The sequence below is a fragment of the Protobothrops mucrosquamatus genome, unplaced genomic scaffold, assembly GCF_001527695.2.
Source record: "Protobothrops mucrosquamatus isolate PMUCROS unplaced genomic scaffold, P.Mucros_1.0 scaffold_25, whole genome shotgun sequence".
Classification (NCBI taxonomy): domain Eukaryota; kingdom Metazoa; phylum Chordata; class Lepidosauria; order Squamata; family Viperidae; genus Protobothrops; species Protobothrops mucrosquamatus.
This window is the reverse complement of record NW_015386101.1, coordinates 777,733-795,887: the sequence shown is the minus strand read 5'-3', so window position 1 is coordinate 795,887 and position 18,155 is coordinate 777,733. Positions and strand designations below refer to the sequence as shown.

General features: G+C 42.8%; 1 protein-coding gene across 1 annotated transcript in view; it reads right to left on the bottom strand.

The window, feature by feature from the left end:
* The window catches only part of COL4A5 (collagen type IV alpha 5 chain), a 135,404-nt gene that overhangs the window by 32,119 nt on the left and 85,130 nt on the right, over positions 1-18,155 (bottom strand). Inside the window, exons 25-33 of the mRNA XM_029282931.1 lie at positions 16,208-16,376; positions 15,167-15,259; positions 14,584-14,688; positions 14,047-14,144; positions 13,069-13,219; positions 11,514-11,627; positions 3,043-3,210; positions 2,315-2,404; positions 643-792 (exon numbers count right to left, since the gene is read on the bottom strand). Of these exons, the coding sequence (XP_029138764.1) occupies positions 643-792; positions 2,315-2,404; positions 3,043-3,210; positions 11,514-11,627; positions 13,069-13,219; positions 14,047-14,144; positions 14,584-14,688; positions 15,167-15,259; positions 16,208-16,376 (1,138 nt within the window). The remainder of the gene's footprint in view (positions 1-642; positions 793-2,314; positions 2,405-3,042; positions 3,211-11,513; positions 11,628-13,068; positions 13,220-14,046; positions 14,145-14,583; positions 14,689-15,166; positions 15,260-16,207; positions 16,377-18,155) is intronic.

The window sequence follows — 18,155 nt, the reverse complement described above, 5'->3', positions numbered from 1 at the left end:
AGATACAAATCCATATTCAATTATTTGCTTCTCGTCTTCCAGATTCTTGGAAATATGAGTGATGAACATGGTCTAGCCCAGTGATGGCGAACCTTTTAGAGACTGAGTGCCCAAACTGCAACCCAAAATCCACTTATGCATCGTCGGGTGCTGGGTGGGTGTGGCCCCTTGGCTGGGTGTGGCCCATTGGCTGGACGTGGCTGCGGTGGTAACGGCAGACTGGGTGGGACTAAAAAGTTCAATCAATCAATTCCAATTTTGCAAGATTTTTTTTTCCCCACGAGAAGTTGAAATTGACTGATTGAACCTTTTTTTTTTTTTTTGCACACGGTGGTGGAAGCCTAAAGCGAAAAGGTTTTACAAAACCCAGCTGAAGGCCTAGGACTGGGGCGATAGCGCACATGCCCACAGAGAGGGCTCTGAGTGCCGCCTCTGGCACCCGTGCCATAGGTTCGCCACCACTGGTCTAGCCATCTCTATCACTTTTTTCCAAGAGCAAATGTTCTTAGTGCTTTTAAGAGGAAGATTTACCCTGAGAAACACAACAGGAAGAGAAGGGACATGTATGGAGTAATGGAAGTTCCTGTTAGCCTGTTGATTCCTATCATGTGGAAGGAATACACACAGAGAATCTTTTCTTACCTTTCTCTCCAGGTTCCCCCTTTTCTCCTTTGGAACCCAATAGGTTAACATCAAATTTTCCCGGAACTCCTGGCAAACCAGGTTCCCCTTTGCTGCCTTTTTGTCCGGCAAGTCCTGGTTGTCCTGGTTGTCCTGATAAACCATCATTGCCTAAGCAGTATCCAAAGCACACAATGTTTCTTATTAATTTGGAGTGCACTGATGATAAGCCCCAATAGAATAAGTGGAAATCCACTTTATCCTTCACATTATCAACCTACCACATTAGAATGGCTCTAAATCAGGGGTGTCAAACTCAATTTCATTGAGGGCCGCATCAGCATTGGGGTTGTCCTTAGGGGGGGCCGGATGGGTGTGGCCAGGGTGGGTGCGGCCTACTGGGTGGGCATGGATGGAGTGGGTGTGGCCTACTGGGTGGGCATGGCCATCTCTACATCGTTCGCGTCAAGGATGCCTATGGGGGCCTGGGCAGGAGTGGGACAGATCTGAGGGTCTCTGGTGAAGGGGGTGGGACCGGGGCAAGCACCAAGGCATGGTGCATTTCTTCATTCCTCACAAAGGGTGACACCTCCCCAGCATGCACCCAGGGGGTGGGGCCGACGCGGCAGGGGCTGGTTCCTCGCTGATTCTAGACGGCCTTGTGGAGCTAAGACTGAATGCGTTTCAGCCTAGATGGCCACCACAAAATTGTACATTGGCTCCCAGCCGGCCTGGGCCAGGGCCAAGGCAGCGGGGGCCGTTCCCTCACTGTTTCCAGGATGGCTTCACGGGCCACATGAAACCACTTCGCGGGCTGCATCTGGCCCCCAGGCCTTGTGTTTGACATGTCTGCTCTAAATCATCAACACCTATGACAGATAAAGCATTCTTCATCGGGGTGCCAATTCCTCTAATCTCATCCCATTCTAGTACAATTCATTTCCAAGCCAACCACAAAGCTTTGGTTAGAGTGATTATTAACTGGGGCTCCCTTCTCCATCATGGCTGGATGGAGGTCAGCTCTGGTTCAAGGTCAACATGTTGATACAAAAGACCTTCCCATCATAGCTTATTATTGCCGATTACACATTTAGGTCAGCAATTAAAGGTGTAAGGAAACATTTAGAGTACAAATGGATTTGGAATTTTGAGAGCATTTTGTAGACTCGCTCATAAACTGGGTTACCTTGGATCATAGTCAGCCAGAAGGCAAACAGGTGAGCTGTTACCAAGATGCTCTCTCTGAGGTTTTCTGCCATTCCAACATGTCTTTGAATTTGTTGAGTTTGGAAGGGGCCACAAAACACTAAATTGCATGCTCCCACCATGTTTATTTAAATATATACATATATATATATATATATACAGGGCCTGTTAATGCAGTTCTTGGGGAAAAAATGTTGATGTGATGGAAGGGGAGCTTGGCTTTGCAGCATATTAGCCTTCCATTATTTTATTTTAAATGAAAAGGATATAGAAATAGGCATGGTAGGAACCCATGGTAGGAGCCCAATGGATGCCAAGAGAAGCACCTATTGGCAACAGCTTGTCTTAAAAAACCTGCACGATGTGTCTGAAATCAGAATTTCCCCTCCTCTATCTATAGGTGATAAACCAAAAGTATAGTTGCACTTTTACAGGCTTCAAAGGATTAATCCTGGATTCCAGAGATAGAAAACAAGTGACATCTTACCTTTGGAGCCAGGAAAGCCATTTCTGCCAGGAGATCCAGATGTTCCCTGAGGACCAGGTGCCCCCATCACTCCCATCTCGCCTTTGCTTCCTGGAAGCGCAGCAGAAACAGTTTTATTTGGAGCTGTAAAAGCCCTAACCTTCCAAATCTTTTTACTTCCCTTTTCATCCCGAAATTTCAACCTGAATTTTTTTGCCAATAGCAAGGCAATTGGCTAATCTCTAATTCAATATCTCTCAACCTTGGAAGCGTTTCAGATGTGTGGACTTCCCAACTCTCAGAATTCTGAAAGCTGTCAAGGTTGAAAACCCGATGCCCTCTCGTTGTGCTCAAATAATTCCCATTTTTTATGTTTAGCGATCCTATTTAATTTGGGAGAGCCATCTTAGGAGCATCGTGAGCACATGGGAGGGCCATATTGTTGACCTTGCAACTTTCCACAACAAGATGATGCCTCTCTTGCTTCAGTGAGAGCAGCATCACTGAATATAATCAGAAAGCTTTTAATTCTTGGAGGGCTTTCAGACTGTAGGAAAGCTTGAAATGTTCTCAGTTCATCACCTTTGAAATGAGTCAATGTTTTGATTGTTGAAGGACATCTCTCTACTGTTTTTCATTCATCACGACACCCCTTTATGAATTTTAGCGTCTATGCAATTGTCAGACAGTACTGTAAATAGAAAGCTCCTCCTGTCTACCCAAACCACAATAGCACAAAATATGTTTACCTGGTATGCCTGGAGTTCCATCTCGTCCTGGAGAACCAGGGGAACCTGGTCCACCTGGAAGACCAGGTGATCCAGAAAAACCTGGGTTGCCCCTGTCACCTGGAGGACCGGGAACATCAAATCCTGGTGGCCCAGGATCACCTTTCATACCAGGGATGCCTTGAACTCCTAGAAAAAGTTGTCAGAATACAATCCTTTAATTAAAGCTTTCCCTAAAACATTTGTTAGATCCTTCCCTCACCTTTCTGCTTTGCAGGTATTTAGGTTTTAACTCCTAGAATTTCTCAGCAAGCAAGGTATCAGACCCTTCAAACCAACATGTGGTGATTCTTCCAAGTAGATTTCTTTATTATTCCACACTTATAGGCAGAATCTTGCCAGACTGAAGTAGACTACCACCTACATCAATCATATACTCTGGGAACTGTTAGGGAGTGGTTGTCTTTACCCTCCTTCCTGGGAATCCAGACTACATTCTATCACACATGTTGAGAATTCTGGGAACTAAGATCAAAACCTGAGAAGGACACCAGGTTGGGGACTTTAAGAAACAGGAATTTGGACAGTGGCTGCACATTGTGCTTTAAATAATTGTGGTTTTAAGATGAGTTCCTTCAGCCTCAACTCAACAAAGCCAACAGCTCAGCAGTATTTTTTAGTGAAAACCAATTTTTTGACCAAACTCTTGGAATTTAGTTTTGAAATATGGAATACAGAAAAATCAATGTAAACCTGCCCTAGAGAAGAAACTTTATAAGTGATCAACAGATTGATTCTTGTTAATATGTAGAAATGAGGAATTGATTCTCTGAGGCATTTTAACTGCATTATTAGTAAGTTGAAAATGTCTGTAAAAATATCTGGAAATTCACTTTTCTCTCCACTGGCTCTATATTCCAGCTGGGCTGTTGATCTGTTGATTTGAACCAAGATTGTGTTTTACACAAACCAGACATTACTAGTACCATAAACCATGCAATACTGTTCTCATTGTTTTGATTTAATCTGCAGCATTGCCTAAGTCCTGGTACTAGGAAAAATATTAGAAATGCTTTAAATGAATAAATCTTTTTTTAAACAAGGTACCGTGTGGAAAACTGCATTTACTCACCAGCTCTTTGGAAATTTACCTTACAGAATTCAACTAAATTCTACATCTTTTGAGAAGTGAGAAGACAGTGAGGATTGTCTTTTTGCTGTTAGGGCAGGGGTGTCAAACTGCCGGCCCGCAGGCCAGACACGTCACGAGGAAACCGCGCCCAGCCCATTGCTGGCAATGGGGAAAAAGTTCCGATACGTCTCGCGACATCACGTGACGACACGAGTTTGACATGTCTGTGTCAGGGGGACAAGTATAGCTGAAAAACTGATGTCTAATGTCTTCCTTATTAGACCTTCACTCAGAGTCTAAGTTTCAGAACCAAGTATTTCTTTTTTATTTATTAAACATTTTCATTTTTTAATACAGAAAATAAAAAAAATGAGCTCCAAGAGAAAAATGGAGTTTTTACAAGAACAAAAGAAAACTGAATAAAAACATTAAAAGAATGTGGATTGAAAAGACAAAAAAAAAAAAACCAGAAACACATATTATCTTCCCTAGTTGAACACTGACAAATATATTGAACAATAAAAGCTTTCTCTCCTTGCAAGTCAAGTCTAAGATTCATAAACTTCTACTTCTGCATGCAACTAATTGCATACAGATAGCAATAGCACTTAGACTTATATACTGCTTCACAGTGCTTTAGAGCCCCCTCTAAGCGGTTTACACAGTCAGCCTATGGCCCCCCCACAACCTGGGTCCTCAGTTTACCAACCTTGGAAAGATAGAAGACAGAGTCAACCTTGACCCAGTGAGACTCGAATTGCCAAACACATATAGATGTATATGCACATCTATATTCTGTATAGGCACAGAACCAAGGGTTTCTATTACGTGAATAAAATCCTACAGTAGTTTTTCCTACAGAAAAACTAGTCCTATATGAGCATTTAGATTAGAACAATACACAAAGTTTCAGTTTAGAAATGTTTGACCTTCAAAACCCCAATTCTGAGCTCAAGAGGAATTCTCACTTCACTAGAAGTATTCTGACACATGGGCTATCGGATGTCTTTTACACTGAAACTGTTTTAAACTCTTGTTTCAAGCTCAAATAGGCCAGCTCAAAGCTGAAATATTTTGAGTTTGCAAGTGGCTATGCACATTATTATTATATTGGACCAGAATTCTTACTAACTTGGCCAACCACCAGACATCAGTGCTGCAAAAGGACAGACTGAGTAAATACACTCCTAAAGACAGGAGTCCAGACTATCTGCTCCAGGATGAAATCTTATAAAAAGACTAAAATGTCCAGTTACTAACAATTCTCTCTCATTGCACTTCCAATTTCTAAACTAAACAAAACAAAAAACGTTGTGCCTCATGATTTCTCCTAAAGCTCGTGAAGAGGTTAAATTCTGAAAAGGCTTGCTTGTTTCTTGGACTTTACCATCTTTTTTACCGTTATCTGACTGAAGATTCATACAAAGCAGTGTTTCTCAACATCTTGAAACCCACACCCCCGTTTGAAAAACAAAACTTTCACATCCCCCTTCAAACCAGCTCCAATAATTTCCTTCCAAAACTTAAAATGATGAATCCCTCGAAACTAAAAACAGAGGGAACCAATTTGTAACTTTTGTTGTTGTTCCGTGGTTAAGTCGTGTCTGGTTCTTCGCGACCCCCATATCAGGCTTTCCTGTCCTCCACTCTCTCCTGGAGTTGGCCAAAATTCATGTTCATTGTGTGGACATCTTAACTGTCTCTTCCTCTGGGATGGACCAACTTGCCATAGCCAGCTTGCCACGGGGTCAGCTTACCACAGCCAATTCATTGCTTACAATGTGGGACAACTTGCCACGGAACAACTTCTTGCGGGACAGCTCAACAATTCAAGTTAATTGTTTAAAATTATTTTAAAAATTATTTTCATTTTTGCTATTCACATTTTATTTTGTCCCTCCCTTGGCATCCTTTCTTTAATTATTCTATTTGATTGCTTCTTCAATGTTAATGTAACTTTTGTCCCGTGATGAGTTGGCTGCGGTGAGATGGCTGTGGTGAGTTGGGTGTGGCAAGTTGTTGTAGACCCCTCCTCCTCTGCTGTCCCCTTCTCCTTTTCCTTCCATCTTTCCCAACATCAGGGTCTTTTCCAAGGAGTCCTCTCTTGTCATTAGGTGGCCAAAGTATTTGAGCTTCAGCTTCAGTATCCGTCCTTCCCAGAAACAGACAGGGTTGATTTCCTTTAGGATTGCAATTTTAATAAACTCTAGACAGCACACTAAAAAGCAGAGACGTCACCCTGCCAATAAAAGTGCCTATAGTCAAGGCCATGGTGTTCCCAGTTGCAATGTATGGCTGTGAAAGCTGGACCATAAGAAAGGCCAAGCGCCAAAGAATTGAGGCCTTTGAACTCTGGTGCTGGAGAAGACTCCTGCGAGTCCCCTGGACTGCAAGGCGATCAAACCGGTCAGTCCTAGAGGAGATCAACCCCGACTGCTCTTTAGAAGGCCAGATCCTGAAGTTGAAACTCAAGGACTTTGGCCACCTACTGAGAAGGAAGGACTCACTGGAGAAGAGCCTGATGCTGGGAAAGATGGAGGGCAATAGAAGAAGGGGACGACAGAGAATGAGGTGGCTGGATGGAGTCACTGAAGCAGGAGGCGTGAGCTTCAATGGACTCCAGAAGATGGTAGAGGACAGGAAGGCCTGGAGGAACGTTGTCCATGGGGTCGGAATGGGTCAGACACAACTTCGCAACTAACAACAACAACAAATTTATTTTCAACTCCAAATTGGCTGTTGCTCTTCAAATGTATATCCTTTTTCATCCCTACTTCTGGATTTCAGCTTCTCATTTTTTCTCTTTCCTTCCCTCCCCCACTTTTTAGAAGCGGAAAGAAACTTTTCAGACTCCCCATCTTCTCCTGAGATCTTGATACCTCAGGAATCCCTCTCAACAAACAAAAATCAATATCTTGGACAGAGACAGCATTTTATATAGAGGTGTTCTTTTTTGGGGGAAAAGGGTAAATAAGAAACAAATCAGTACATTTAAGGAACAGAGGAAAGCAAGCAAACAAAAAGGACTTCGATGGAGCAAAGCACTGTACCTGATTGGCCTGAGAAGTTGAAAAGTCACCATGGAAAGAATTCATCAGGAAGTTGAAACACAGCAAAAAGTCGGAAGAACGCCGTTAGCGTTAGGATACAAACATTAATACACAGACGTTTGAGCAAAATCTACACCAATATTTCTCAATCTATGCTGGACTACCGCTCCCATCTTCCTGGCAACCATGTCATTGGGAAGTCCCACAGTGATGACTGGGAGCCATGCTCAATGCATGGGCTAGAAAGGCTGATCAAAAGAGTGGGCAACCAACTGGACAGAGCCACCATTGAATGAATGGCTTATCCTGGATTCCAGTTTGTATTATCTACTTCAAGAGGACAATAGAAGACTTACACCAATGAAAGTGGAACAGACTTCATGGTAATGTTTTCCAGTGGACGATAATCACCAGATTAGGAAAAAGAGTTAAATATAGACATTCCTAAAAGGGTCTCTTACTAATGACATTAAATAAAAATGCTCTAGTTTTTTGGTTTCAGTAATAGGGTAGTCCCCATAATTATGATGGTCTATGATTCATCATCGCTAGCCACTGGTTACACTGGTTGGGACTTTGGGAGTTTCAATTCAATTATTTTTGGAAGCCCCAGAGTGAGGGAGGTGGAGCAGTAGTGTACTGTATAGCTCAGTATTATTTTTTGTGGTTTATTTTTTTTAATATTTTGGAGGATCCTCTCCTCCTCCGTTTAAAATATTCTCCAACCCCACCCCTCCATAATTACATGATGCTAATACCCACTGAGGAAAACATTAACCAAGAAGGATGCTCAAAGGCTTCAGCTAGCAAAAATTGCATCGTCACTATTTTACATTAGCAGCGGGAAAAGCTTCATTTCGGAAGAGAAGGATGAGACGACATCACAGCAACACGAACAGTGACAGAGGAAGTTCATGCGGGTTGATATGGTTAGTTAAGTTTTAGCCAGGCGTTGGTTTCCACAAGACGAGAAAGGACTGGTAAACAACACCCACACGATACAGAAGTTTCAGATACGCAGAAACAGTGATCCCGTGAAAGAAAAAATAAATATGTGTAGAATAAAAACTCATCAGCAATGACATGGTGCGCCAAGTCCAGTGATTAACAAACGGAAGTGACAGTGTACAGATTGGGGCTACATCTCCATTGATGGCTGTGCTACATGCAGCAATTCACTTGACGTGCTTAAATACATAATGGAGGGAGGGGTGGGCAACCTTAAGAGACCCATTTCCTGCCCTCATACAAAATCTTGAGAAGATCTTCAGAGCAGCAGAGACCCACAACACTATGGATCAGGGAACTACTCTAAATATTGGCCCACAAAATTGGTCCAAATTAGATTGTTCTTCATTCTTATAACAAGGGGCAGGATCCTTGTATCCCCAAAGGCAAGTATGTTATCACAGGTACCCTATCACAGGTAACACCTGTTACATTCTTAAAGGGTCTTACTTCCAAGATATATATGTTTAAAAAAAATCTGCCATCAAGACAAGAATGTGTCAAAAAAAATGAGAGCAAACTCTGATCTACATTGAGTACTTAAGGTCTATGGGCACTTGTTTTAATTAAATGAAAGAAAAAAAAATGCAAAAGTCTTATGTTGACTTTACATATTTTTTTTAGGGAGAAGTAAATAGAAATTGTCTAGGAATGGGAATAACCAAACAAATTTGGATTTTTATGGATTCACACTTTTCCAAAAGGAAAAGGTGTGGTTTTACCCATATACTGCTCTCATTTTCTACTCCATTTCTTCTACAGATCATCTCAACTTCTGCTGCTTACTCCTTCCTTCATTTCCCCCCAGATTAGATTCTCTCTGTCTACTGCTTGCTCTCTGCATTTCAGATCCCATCTGTCTTCTCTAATGGTCACCCGGAGAGACCCCCAATGAACATTTCACTTTGATTTCTTCCATGCCTACACCCTTGGAAAAAGGGTGGTCCATCTATTGTTTTACATTTAGAGAACATCCTCATTTCTTCTTGAAGAAGGCATAATTCCATGCATTGTGTCTTACATCCCATTATATTTTACTTCTTTCCTCCACAATGAAGGTGTCCATCCAAAGAAGTAAGCAGTAACAGAGAAATGGATATTAACCGTAAGCCAACTTCTGACTAGCGGACTGGCTGGGCTGATGGGGAAATGGATCTGGTCCCTAAAGTGGTTTCTGGTTCCCATTCATGGGCTAGAACTTTGACTTTAAATGCATCATTTCTCCGGTATCAGCTCTGCTCAGCGACAGCATCAGGTTCACCTTTACTCATCTCAAAAAGCTAGATAGGTCAAACCTGATAAGTTCTGGGTTAGAGACCACAGAACATCTGGAAATAGCTGACAAAGGGAAGCCAGACAACATTCTGGCAAAATAATTTCTATTGTTACCAAGAAAGCTACATGTCCATATCCATAGGATTCAAGTTCCGTTGGAAGAAATGAACCTTTTCCAAATATTAAAACTGCCAACCACACAACAGGGGGGTGGTTTTCAGGTGTCATCATGCAATCTCATGCACTGGACACCTGCCAAATGATTAAAACTTCAAACATATCCCCAGATATCTATAATACCATTCTGAAGATCTCTTATGTTCTCACCTGAAATATTGATACAATCCTAAGGAAGAATCAGAATAACAATGAGAGAATAACAGAGCTGCGAGAGACCTTGGAGGTCTTCTAATCCAACCCCAGGCTCAAGCAGGAGTCCCTCAACCATATCACTAAAGCCCTGGGAGATTGGTGCTCTTTGAGGGCTTCAGATTTTATTTAGGAAGTCCTACAGATGTCACATTCCCAGGTCTGACTCAATGAACGTATGATGAAGGCAAGCTATATTGCCCTGATCATGATCCATTGACATGGCCAACATTTTTGCAGACATTAGTAACGCTTTTAAAAAAATCTCTTTGCTCCACAGCCCAGAAATGAAAGACATTTTCTTCTTTTGTTTTTTTTTTTAAAAATAAGAACAATAAAATGGATATAATAGCAAATGAGAGAGATGCACAATGTTGGGTGTACTTTGCAACGTAGTTGTGAACATGCAGTGAATCTTGAACCTCCAGGCACAGATTTTCTTCAAAGAAATAGAAATGGGTGGCTCACATTTGGCAGAATCGTGGTTTAAAATGAATCTGTGCTTTACAAATCATGCAGGGTGTACAAGAAGAACCAAAACACACTGAGATCGTTAGAGAAGAGGTTTTGGTGCAATTTGCCTGAAAGTGCTACTACTGCGGCTAAGGGTTTTAGGATTCGATGTTTCTCAGTTTAAGGCCCTCTTAAATGCAACCTATTCTTAGAGCCCAATTAAGTTCCTGTCATATAATTATTAGAGACTTACAACATCTTAACATTAATTTCTAACCTACTCTTCAAATGAAACAAAATCGCACTCATAAAAAAACAATAGCTAGATGTAAGTACAGATAGTTCTCGACTTAAAATCATTTATATCTTTTGTAGACCTCCACAGATCCAATGAAGAACGGTTTTTGGTCTCTCTGGAGCTGTTGGTCATTTGAACAATGATTTCATATTACAGGTAGTCCTGGATTTACAACCGTTCATTTAGTGACTGTTCAAAGCTACAACAGCCCTGAGGAAAGTGACTTATGACCATTTTTCACAGTCGTGTGATCAAAATTCAGATGCTTGGCAACTGGTTCGTATTTATGACGACTGCGGTGTCCCGAGGTCATGTGATTCACCTTTGGCCACCTTCTGACAAGCAAAGCCAATGGGGGAAGCCAGATTCACTTAACAACCAGGTTACTAACTTAACAACTGCAGTGATTCACTTAACAACTGTGGCAAGAAAGGCCGTAAAATGGGTCAAAACCCACTTAACAAATGTCTCACTTAACAACAGGAATTTTGGGCTCAATTGTGGTCGAAAGTCAAGGACTATCTGTATATATCTATGGAGGATAAGCTATGTATCAACTGCATAATTTATCTTCCTTTGTTTATTTAAGATTGTTTTAAGGCTACACTCCAATTTATTTAGCTCAGCTGAACTTTACTAAAAGCAACTCCAAAACAGGACCCTAAAATATTGCCTCGTTGCATTCGAACCCAGACTTTCCCAATCCAACCTTTTCCAGATGCGTTGAGACTGTAATCCCCATAATTCCTAGCGAGGTGTCGCCTTGGAATTCTGGGAGCAGGAGTTGCCAAAAGAGTTGGAGAGGGCCACGTTGGGGAAGACTGTCCTCGATTTTTTTTCAGGAATTCAGGCTGACGGTTCTAATCTGGAATTGTCTCACTTACTAACTGGCTACTTGGACACTTACCTGGTGGTCCTGCTGGTCCTGGAAGACCAGGTGGTCCAGGTGGTCCTTGCCCACCAGCTCCTGGAATCCCTGGAGGTCCAACTAGTCCAGGCTGGCCACGTGGTCCTGTATCACCTAAGAAGAAGATTTCAAGAAACTAAATATTTCAGAAGCTACATATGTTCTTAGAAATAACATACTGAAATATGCATGTCGCAACATTCAATGAACTCTTGCCTACCTTTGAAGCAGCTGGGAGGACAAAGTCCCCTATCCATTATTGATTCTGTTCAATAATTCATGTATTATTGAAAACTGGCTGACAATGAGAGGACGGGGATGTTTCATTTTCAGAAGTGCACCTACCTGGGTCTTCAGTGAGACACCAGCCATGACTCCAGAGAAGGCAGTAGAGTGGCAATGGTTATCCAAGGGACTTTTGAGAACATTGACCATAGTATCCTTCTGGACCTCCTTCAAGGGTCAGGGGGGGGGGGTCATGGTGTTGCACTAGGTTAGGATGTTGGATGAACTGGAAAATGGATTACGATTCTAAACATGTTCATATTTGGCCTTGGTTTCTGCTGCTTTTTACTGTGTTGTGTCGTTTCATGTTTCACATTTATCTTGTTTTTTTAATCCTATGTTAACTGACCAGACCAGACTTACATCTGCAAATGGAGATGGATGGATGGATAGGCAGGCAGATGGATGGACAGATAATAGATAGATAGATAGATAGATAGATAGATAGATAGATAGATAGATAGATAGACAGACAGACAGACAGACAGACAGACAGACAGACAGACAGACAGACAGACAGACTGAATCACACTTCTAGACCTAACCATGGTTGTTCGTTTAGAGAGGGAATCACATTTTTTGAAACTCAATCTCCTTCCTGGAATTATGTTCTCACAAACTGGCATGGTCAACTGACACATTTGAGAGTTGTATTCTAGTGACATCTGGAGGACAGTTTGCTCTACTTAGAAACGGATACTCTTGACCTTGTCTGGAATCAAAAGTAAATAGAATGAGCCTTGGTGGGATGGGAAACCATCACAGTTTTAATCCAGACCACATCAAGAAGAGGAGGTAGTGGAAGTACTACTATCAAAAAACTCACCTGGCCCTATCCATGAAACCATCAAGAGTAGAGTGTAACTCAAAGAAAAATACAGTATATATATTTTTATCATCTCTTAAATCGAAAGAATAGTACTGTTTTAAAACATTTCTTTAACTACGCCCCTTATAACATTAATTTTACAAGTCTATGTTGCTTTTCCCCATTGTAACACTTCTCCACAACTATGAAGATAGGTTCTAGAACAAAATATGGTTTGAAGAAGAACATCAGTGATGGTTCCAATCCTGTCAACTGCAAATCAAGACTTGTTGATTCAGCCATCATGCTGAACTCATATTGGCACTGATCCAGTCTGATTCTGCCTGGGTCCAAAAAGATGCATAGAAAACCAGAAGGTAGCCAGCCTTAAACCGAATCCCTACATTTAAGTCAGACTCATCTGCATTGACTGCTGCCACAACCGAGTAGCCTCTTCTGTACCTTTAGCTCCGACAGCTCCATCAAAACCTGGCTGTCCTGGGGAGCCAGGATTTCCTGAGAAGCCGGGCACTCCTTTGGCACCTTGCGCTCCTTTGAAACCTGGTGGCCCAGGTGGCCCTGTGGGTCCTGGAACGCCAAATCCTCGCTCTCCCTGAAAGGCCAGATAGCAAAAAGTTAGTTCAGAATATCCCAAAGGATTTTTTTCAGGAGGCAACTGGACTTACCTTGTTTTATTTTGAAGACATTTCACTTCTCATCCAAGAAGCTTCTTCAGCTCTGACGGGATGGGGAATGGAAGGATCTCACCATCCAGTCAAAGCAGAAGAAGCTTCTTGGATGAGAAGCGAAATGTCTTCAAAGAAAAACAAGGAAGTCCAGTTGCCTCCTGAACAGGGGTAGTCAACCTTGGCTCTTTTATGACTCGTGGACTTCAACTCCCAGCTGGCTCAGGAATTCTGGGAGTTGAAGTCCACGAGTCATAAAAGAGCCAAAGTTGACTACCACTGCTCCTGAAGAAGCACCTTTGGGACACCATGGCCTGGATGGCTGAGAATCTCTGTAGATATTTAGTTCACAATGTTTGTTCTCAATTCTGCGGTCCATCCCATGCTTCCTACTGTTGTATTTGACTGCACATGCTTCCTACTGTTGTATTTGACTGCACAGAAAAGAGGTGTGTAAACAACTTTGTTTGGCCTGTTCAGTTATCCCACCACATCTCGATTAAAGAAACTAGCACAAGGGTTGTTCTTCATAGGACCAGGAAGCCTGATCAATCTAAGAAAGGTCCAAGGCTCAAGACCAACCAAGGTCATCTTTACTTCGATTAATTCACCTTCCCTGACCTGGTGTGCCTCAGATACGTCGGGATTCCAGTCCCTCAACATTCCCAAATAGCACAACCATCTGGAACACAACCAGGGGATGGAAGACGAGGAGAATCCTTCACACCAAAGCAAGCAGTTTTTCTCCACAGACCTTTTGTCCTTTCGCTCCAGGAAGTCCAGGGGTTCCATCAGCTCCGGGTCTTCCAGAGTTTCCTGGAAGTCCAGGTTCACCTGATACACCGGGAAAACCTTTAAAAAAGGTAAACAGATTAGAGGGCAATGACAATAAACTCCAACCCAATCCAATTATATCTTGCAAACCCTTCCTTCCTTCCTTCCCTTCCCTTCCCTCCCCCTTCTTCCTTCCCTTTCCTTCCCTCCTTCTCTTCTTTCTTTCTTTCTTTCTTTCTTTCCTTCCTTTCTTCTTTCCTTCCTTTCTTCTTTCTTTCCTTCTTCCTCTTTCTTTCTTTCTTTCCTTCCTTCCTTCCTTCCTTCCTTCCTTCCTTCCTTCCTTCCTTCTTTCTTTCTTTCTTTCTTTCTTTCTTTCCTTTCCTTTCCTTTCCTTTCCTCTCCTTTTCCCCCCTTTCCTTTCCTTTTGTATGGTTGTACTATAGTTCAGTCATCCATTGGCAACTCCTGCTCCAACCAATACCTCACACTGCCTTTACAGAACATGAATGAGACCAACCTTTGGGCCCTGGTGGGCCTGGGAGTCCAATGCCAGGGAAGCCGGGTTCACCTTTTTGGCCGGGGATTCCTGGCAACCCAGGCGATCCAGGTTGACCAGAGTCTCCTGATAAGAAATATATTCCAATCATACACTGATCACCCCCCATCAGTAAGCCCTGGTTAATGACAATGTAAATTCTTTGTTTGATTGTTGTGAGCAGCCAGACACCCTTCAAGGTTAGTAAATAACAGGTGGGTAAAAAGGCCAAATACAGACTAAACATCTGACTGACCAGACAGTCAACCATGCTAACAATTCACAGAGCACCATGGTCTTCCATAATTATTCTAAAATGGGGACAGAGAAGAGGTGATTGGTTAGACCAGGGGTAGGCAACCTTGGCTCCTTTATGACTTGTGCACTTCAACTCCCAGAATTCCTGAGCCAGCTATGCTATGCTCAGGAATTCTGGGAGTTGAAGTCCACAAGTCATAAAAGAGCCAAGGTTGCCTACCCCTGGGTTAGACCCTAACCTAAAATCCCTTCCTCCAGAAATGAAACAGACTTTGTTATGTTGTCAGGAAGTATGGCAGCTTTTTACCTGGAAAACCATCTTCACCATTTCTGCCTGGGGGGCCTGGAGGCCCCGGGGGTCCTTTTTCGGGAATAGATTGAGCAGGTTCGCCTTTGGGCCCTGGAAGAGCCAGAAAAACAGCAAGAGCAAAACGGCTTATATTTCACAACAAAACCCAAACCAAATGGGACCATCCTCCCATATTTTCTACTCTAGATTAGTCTTCTGATGTTTTGTATTGGTAGGATAGATTTGCACTCCCTCTAGTAATGTAACCTGTAGGATAGTGGTGGCGAACCTATGGCACGCGTGCCAGAGGAGCCCTCTCTGTGGGCACACGCACCGTCGCCCCAGCCCCGCCTCCTCCCATGGCCCCCTCCTCACCAGCAGCCCTCCCAGAGGAGAGTTGCCCCCGGGCACAGCCCACGCGAAGCAGCGCAGCCAAGGACATGGTAGCCGGACAGCGGGGACAAGACTCCACCCTTGCACCCCATCGTGCACAGATGATGCTGTGGGGCATGGGTGGAGGGCGTGGCCACCATGGTGCTGCTGGGCTGCCTGGGTGATCTGTGGTGGGCCGTGGAGGTGGTGGGTGGCCCAGCAGGCAGGGCAGAGTGGGGATGGGGATGGGGGGCAATTTTGGGACACTTGGTCTCTAAAAGGTTCACCATCACTGCTGTAGGAGAAGAAAAGGCTGAGCTGGAAGGCGGGCTTAAATATCTCATCAGTTTAGAATCAGTATGCTGTCACAAAAGACTTAAGTCCAGCTCCCATGAATTCTGTGACCCTCATCTAGGGCCAATTTAGCTTTGACTGTGACTAGGCTCTTGTATAAAGGTAGCAATAATAAATGGTTCTGTGCTTTCACATATACATCTTGGCAAAGGGCAAAGCCACCCCATTCCACATGTACATATTTTTCTGAATTAAACACAGCGGACCCTCCAGTCAGGCGGAGCACGCGACTTCAAACTCCTCTCTTCTACTGAAATAATTGTCCCAGGCAAATGATCTTTCACCAATCTGAGCAGCCACGTTGTTATAGACATTTAGGAGGAATATACCTACCTGGAGCTCCTGGGGAACCTGGACGTCCAGGAACGCCTTGCAGCCCCTTGTCTCCTGGAGGACCTTGTGGTCCAAATCCGGGAGGTCCTGGAGGCCCTCGCTCTCCACTGAGTCCAGGAAGACCTGAATCCCCAGTAGGGCCCCGGTCTCCTTTGAAAGCAATGCTACCCTAGGGCAACGAAAAAAAGGACTGCCTCGATTAATGCATGATAAAACCCGTAGGTTGGTTTCACCATGATCTGGTTGCTTCTAGCTTCACACCCTTTACTGATCCAAAGCAACCCATCAACCCATCAAATGACGATGCCATTTATTAGGCAACAGGAAAACCAGGGGAACCAGGTGGTGAAAGCCAATAGGAGTGCCTGAGTCACTGAAATCCAAATCTCTTGCCCTTGAAATTATTATTATTATTTTTTTACAAATTTTATTAAATGTGCATTTTAAAAACAAAAATGGACATGATTCAACTTCCCTGGCTTCAACAGTGCTATTAGTATTACCTTATGTTACAAAAAGAAAAACAGAAACTTAAACTATATTCTATAATAGGACAGAGTATAACAAACTGTGCGTATAACATCTGTAAATTTTTTGATAAACCATCTTTCAATCGTCAACGTTGTATTTACATATCTTTCAGTTGTGTCCTAATATAGGTACTAATAAGAAGTCCTTATGATATCAACTAGTCAATCGACAATCATCTCAGCAATCCTCCTTATCTCTAACCAATCCTACAATTTTTTCCAAATTTCATAATACTCTATTTCAGTTTTATTTTTAATCTCTAGAGTTAACCTGTCCATTTCGGCGCAGGATAAAATTTTATTTATTATTTCTTCCTCAGTGGGGGTTTCCTTTCCTTTCCATTTTTGGGCGTATGCCAATCTTGCTGCGGTTAAAATATGCAATAGTAAGTAAAAAGATGCTTTGCTGAGTTTATCATTAATAATCAAAATTATTATTGTTGTTGTTTGTTGTTGTTGTTATTTGCACAATCACCCAGATGTTCAGACTGGGTTTGGCCTTTTTGTCTACCTATCGAGTCCTTCCCAAGGACCTGGAATAGGCAGATGTGGATATTTGATGGTATTACAGATATCGTCGCAAGATGGAAGCAGTTCCTAGTAAGGCCACCTTTTGCAATTGACTGAATTTGTCAATGCCGATGATGGTGTTCAAGTGGTGCTCCAGTTGTTTTGGGATTGCACCCAAGGCGCCTATGACTATTGGTACTACCCTTGCTTGTCTTTGCCACAGTCGTTCTATTAGGTTACAAGCCAGGCGATTATGAGTTCTAGTCACACATTAGGCACAAAGCCAGTTGGGTGATCTTGGGCCAGTCACCCTCTCTCACCCCTGGGAAACAGACAAGGTCGAACAACATCTCAAAAAACTTGCCAAGAAAACCTGCCAGAGTAAAAAAAAACCTGACTCAAAGGCACAAAACAAAAACAAAAACAGTTTGACTTGATCTTTTACAAAGCTGTAGCCTCCATGACACTCTGAAATTCCTGGTTTATTTATCTGTATCATATAACTTTACTCTTTTTCATGCTTTCTCTTATATTTGTTGATCTTTTTTTTAAGTGGCCAATAAAGGAAAACAACAACAACAAACTCAGCACCAGGTTTCAGTTCAGTTCCTAAAGAAATTTCCTCAACCAGCACCCAGTTATTCCCAGGATATTAGACTTGAAAATTCCCGATTGAGGCTTATCGTCATAGGATTCCAAACATTATGCTGTTTTCACTGACTTACTGGCTCGCCCTTGGATCCAGGATAACCTCGGATTCCATCTTTCCCCGGAGAACCATCTAAGCCGGGCAGCCCTGGAGGACCTGGGAAACCTGAATTTCCCTTTTCACCTTTCATTCCAGGGAAACCAATCATGTCACCTGGATCACCTTTAGCACCAGGACGTCCAAGAGAACCTTGGGGTCC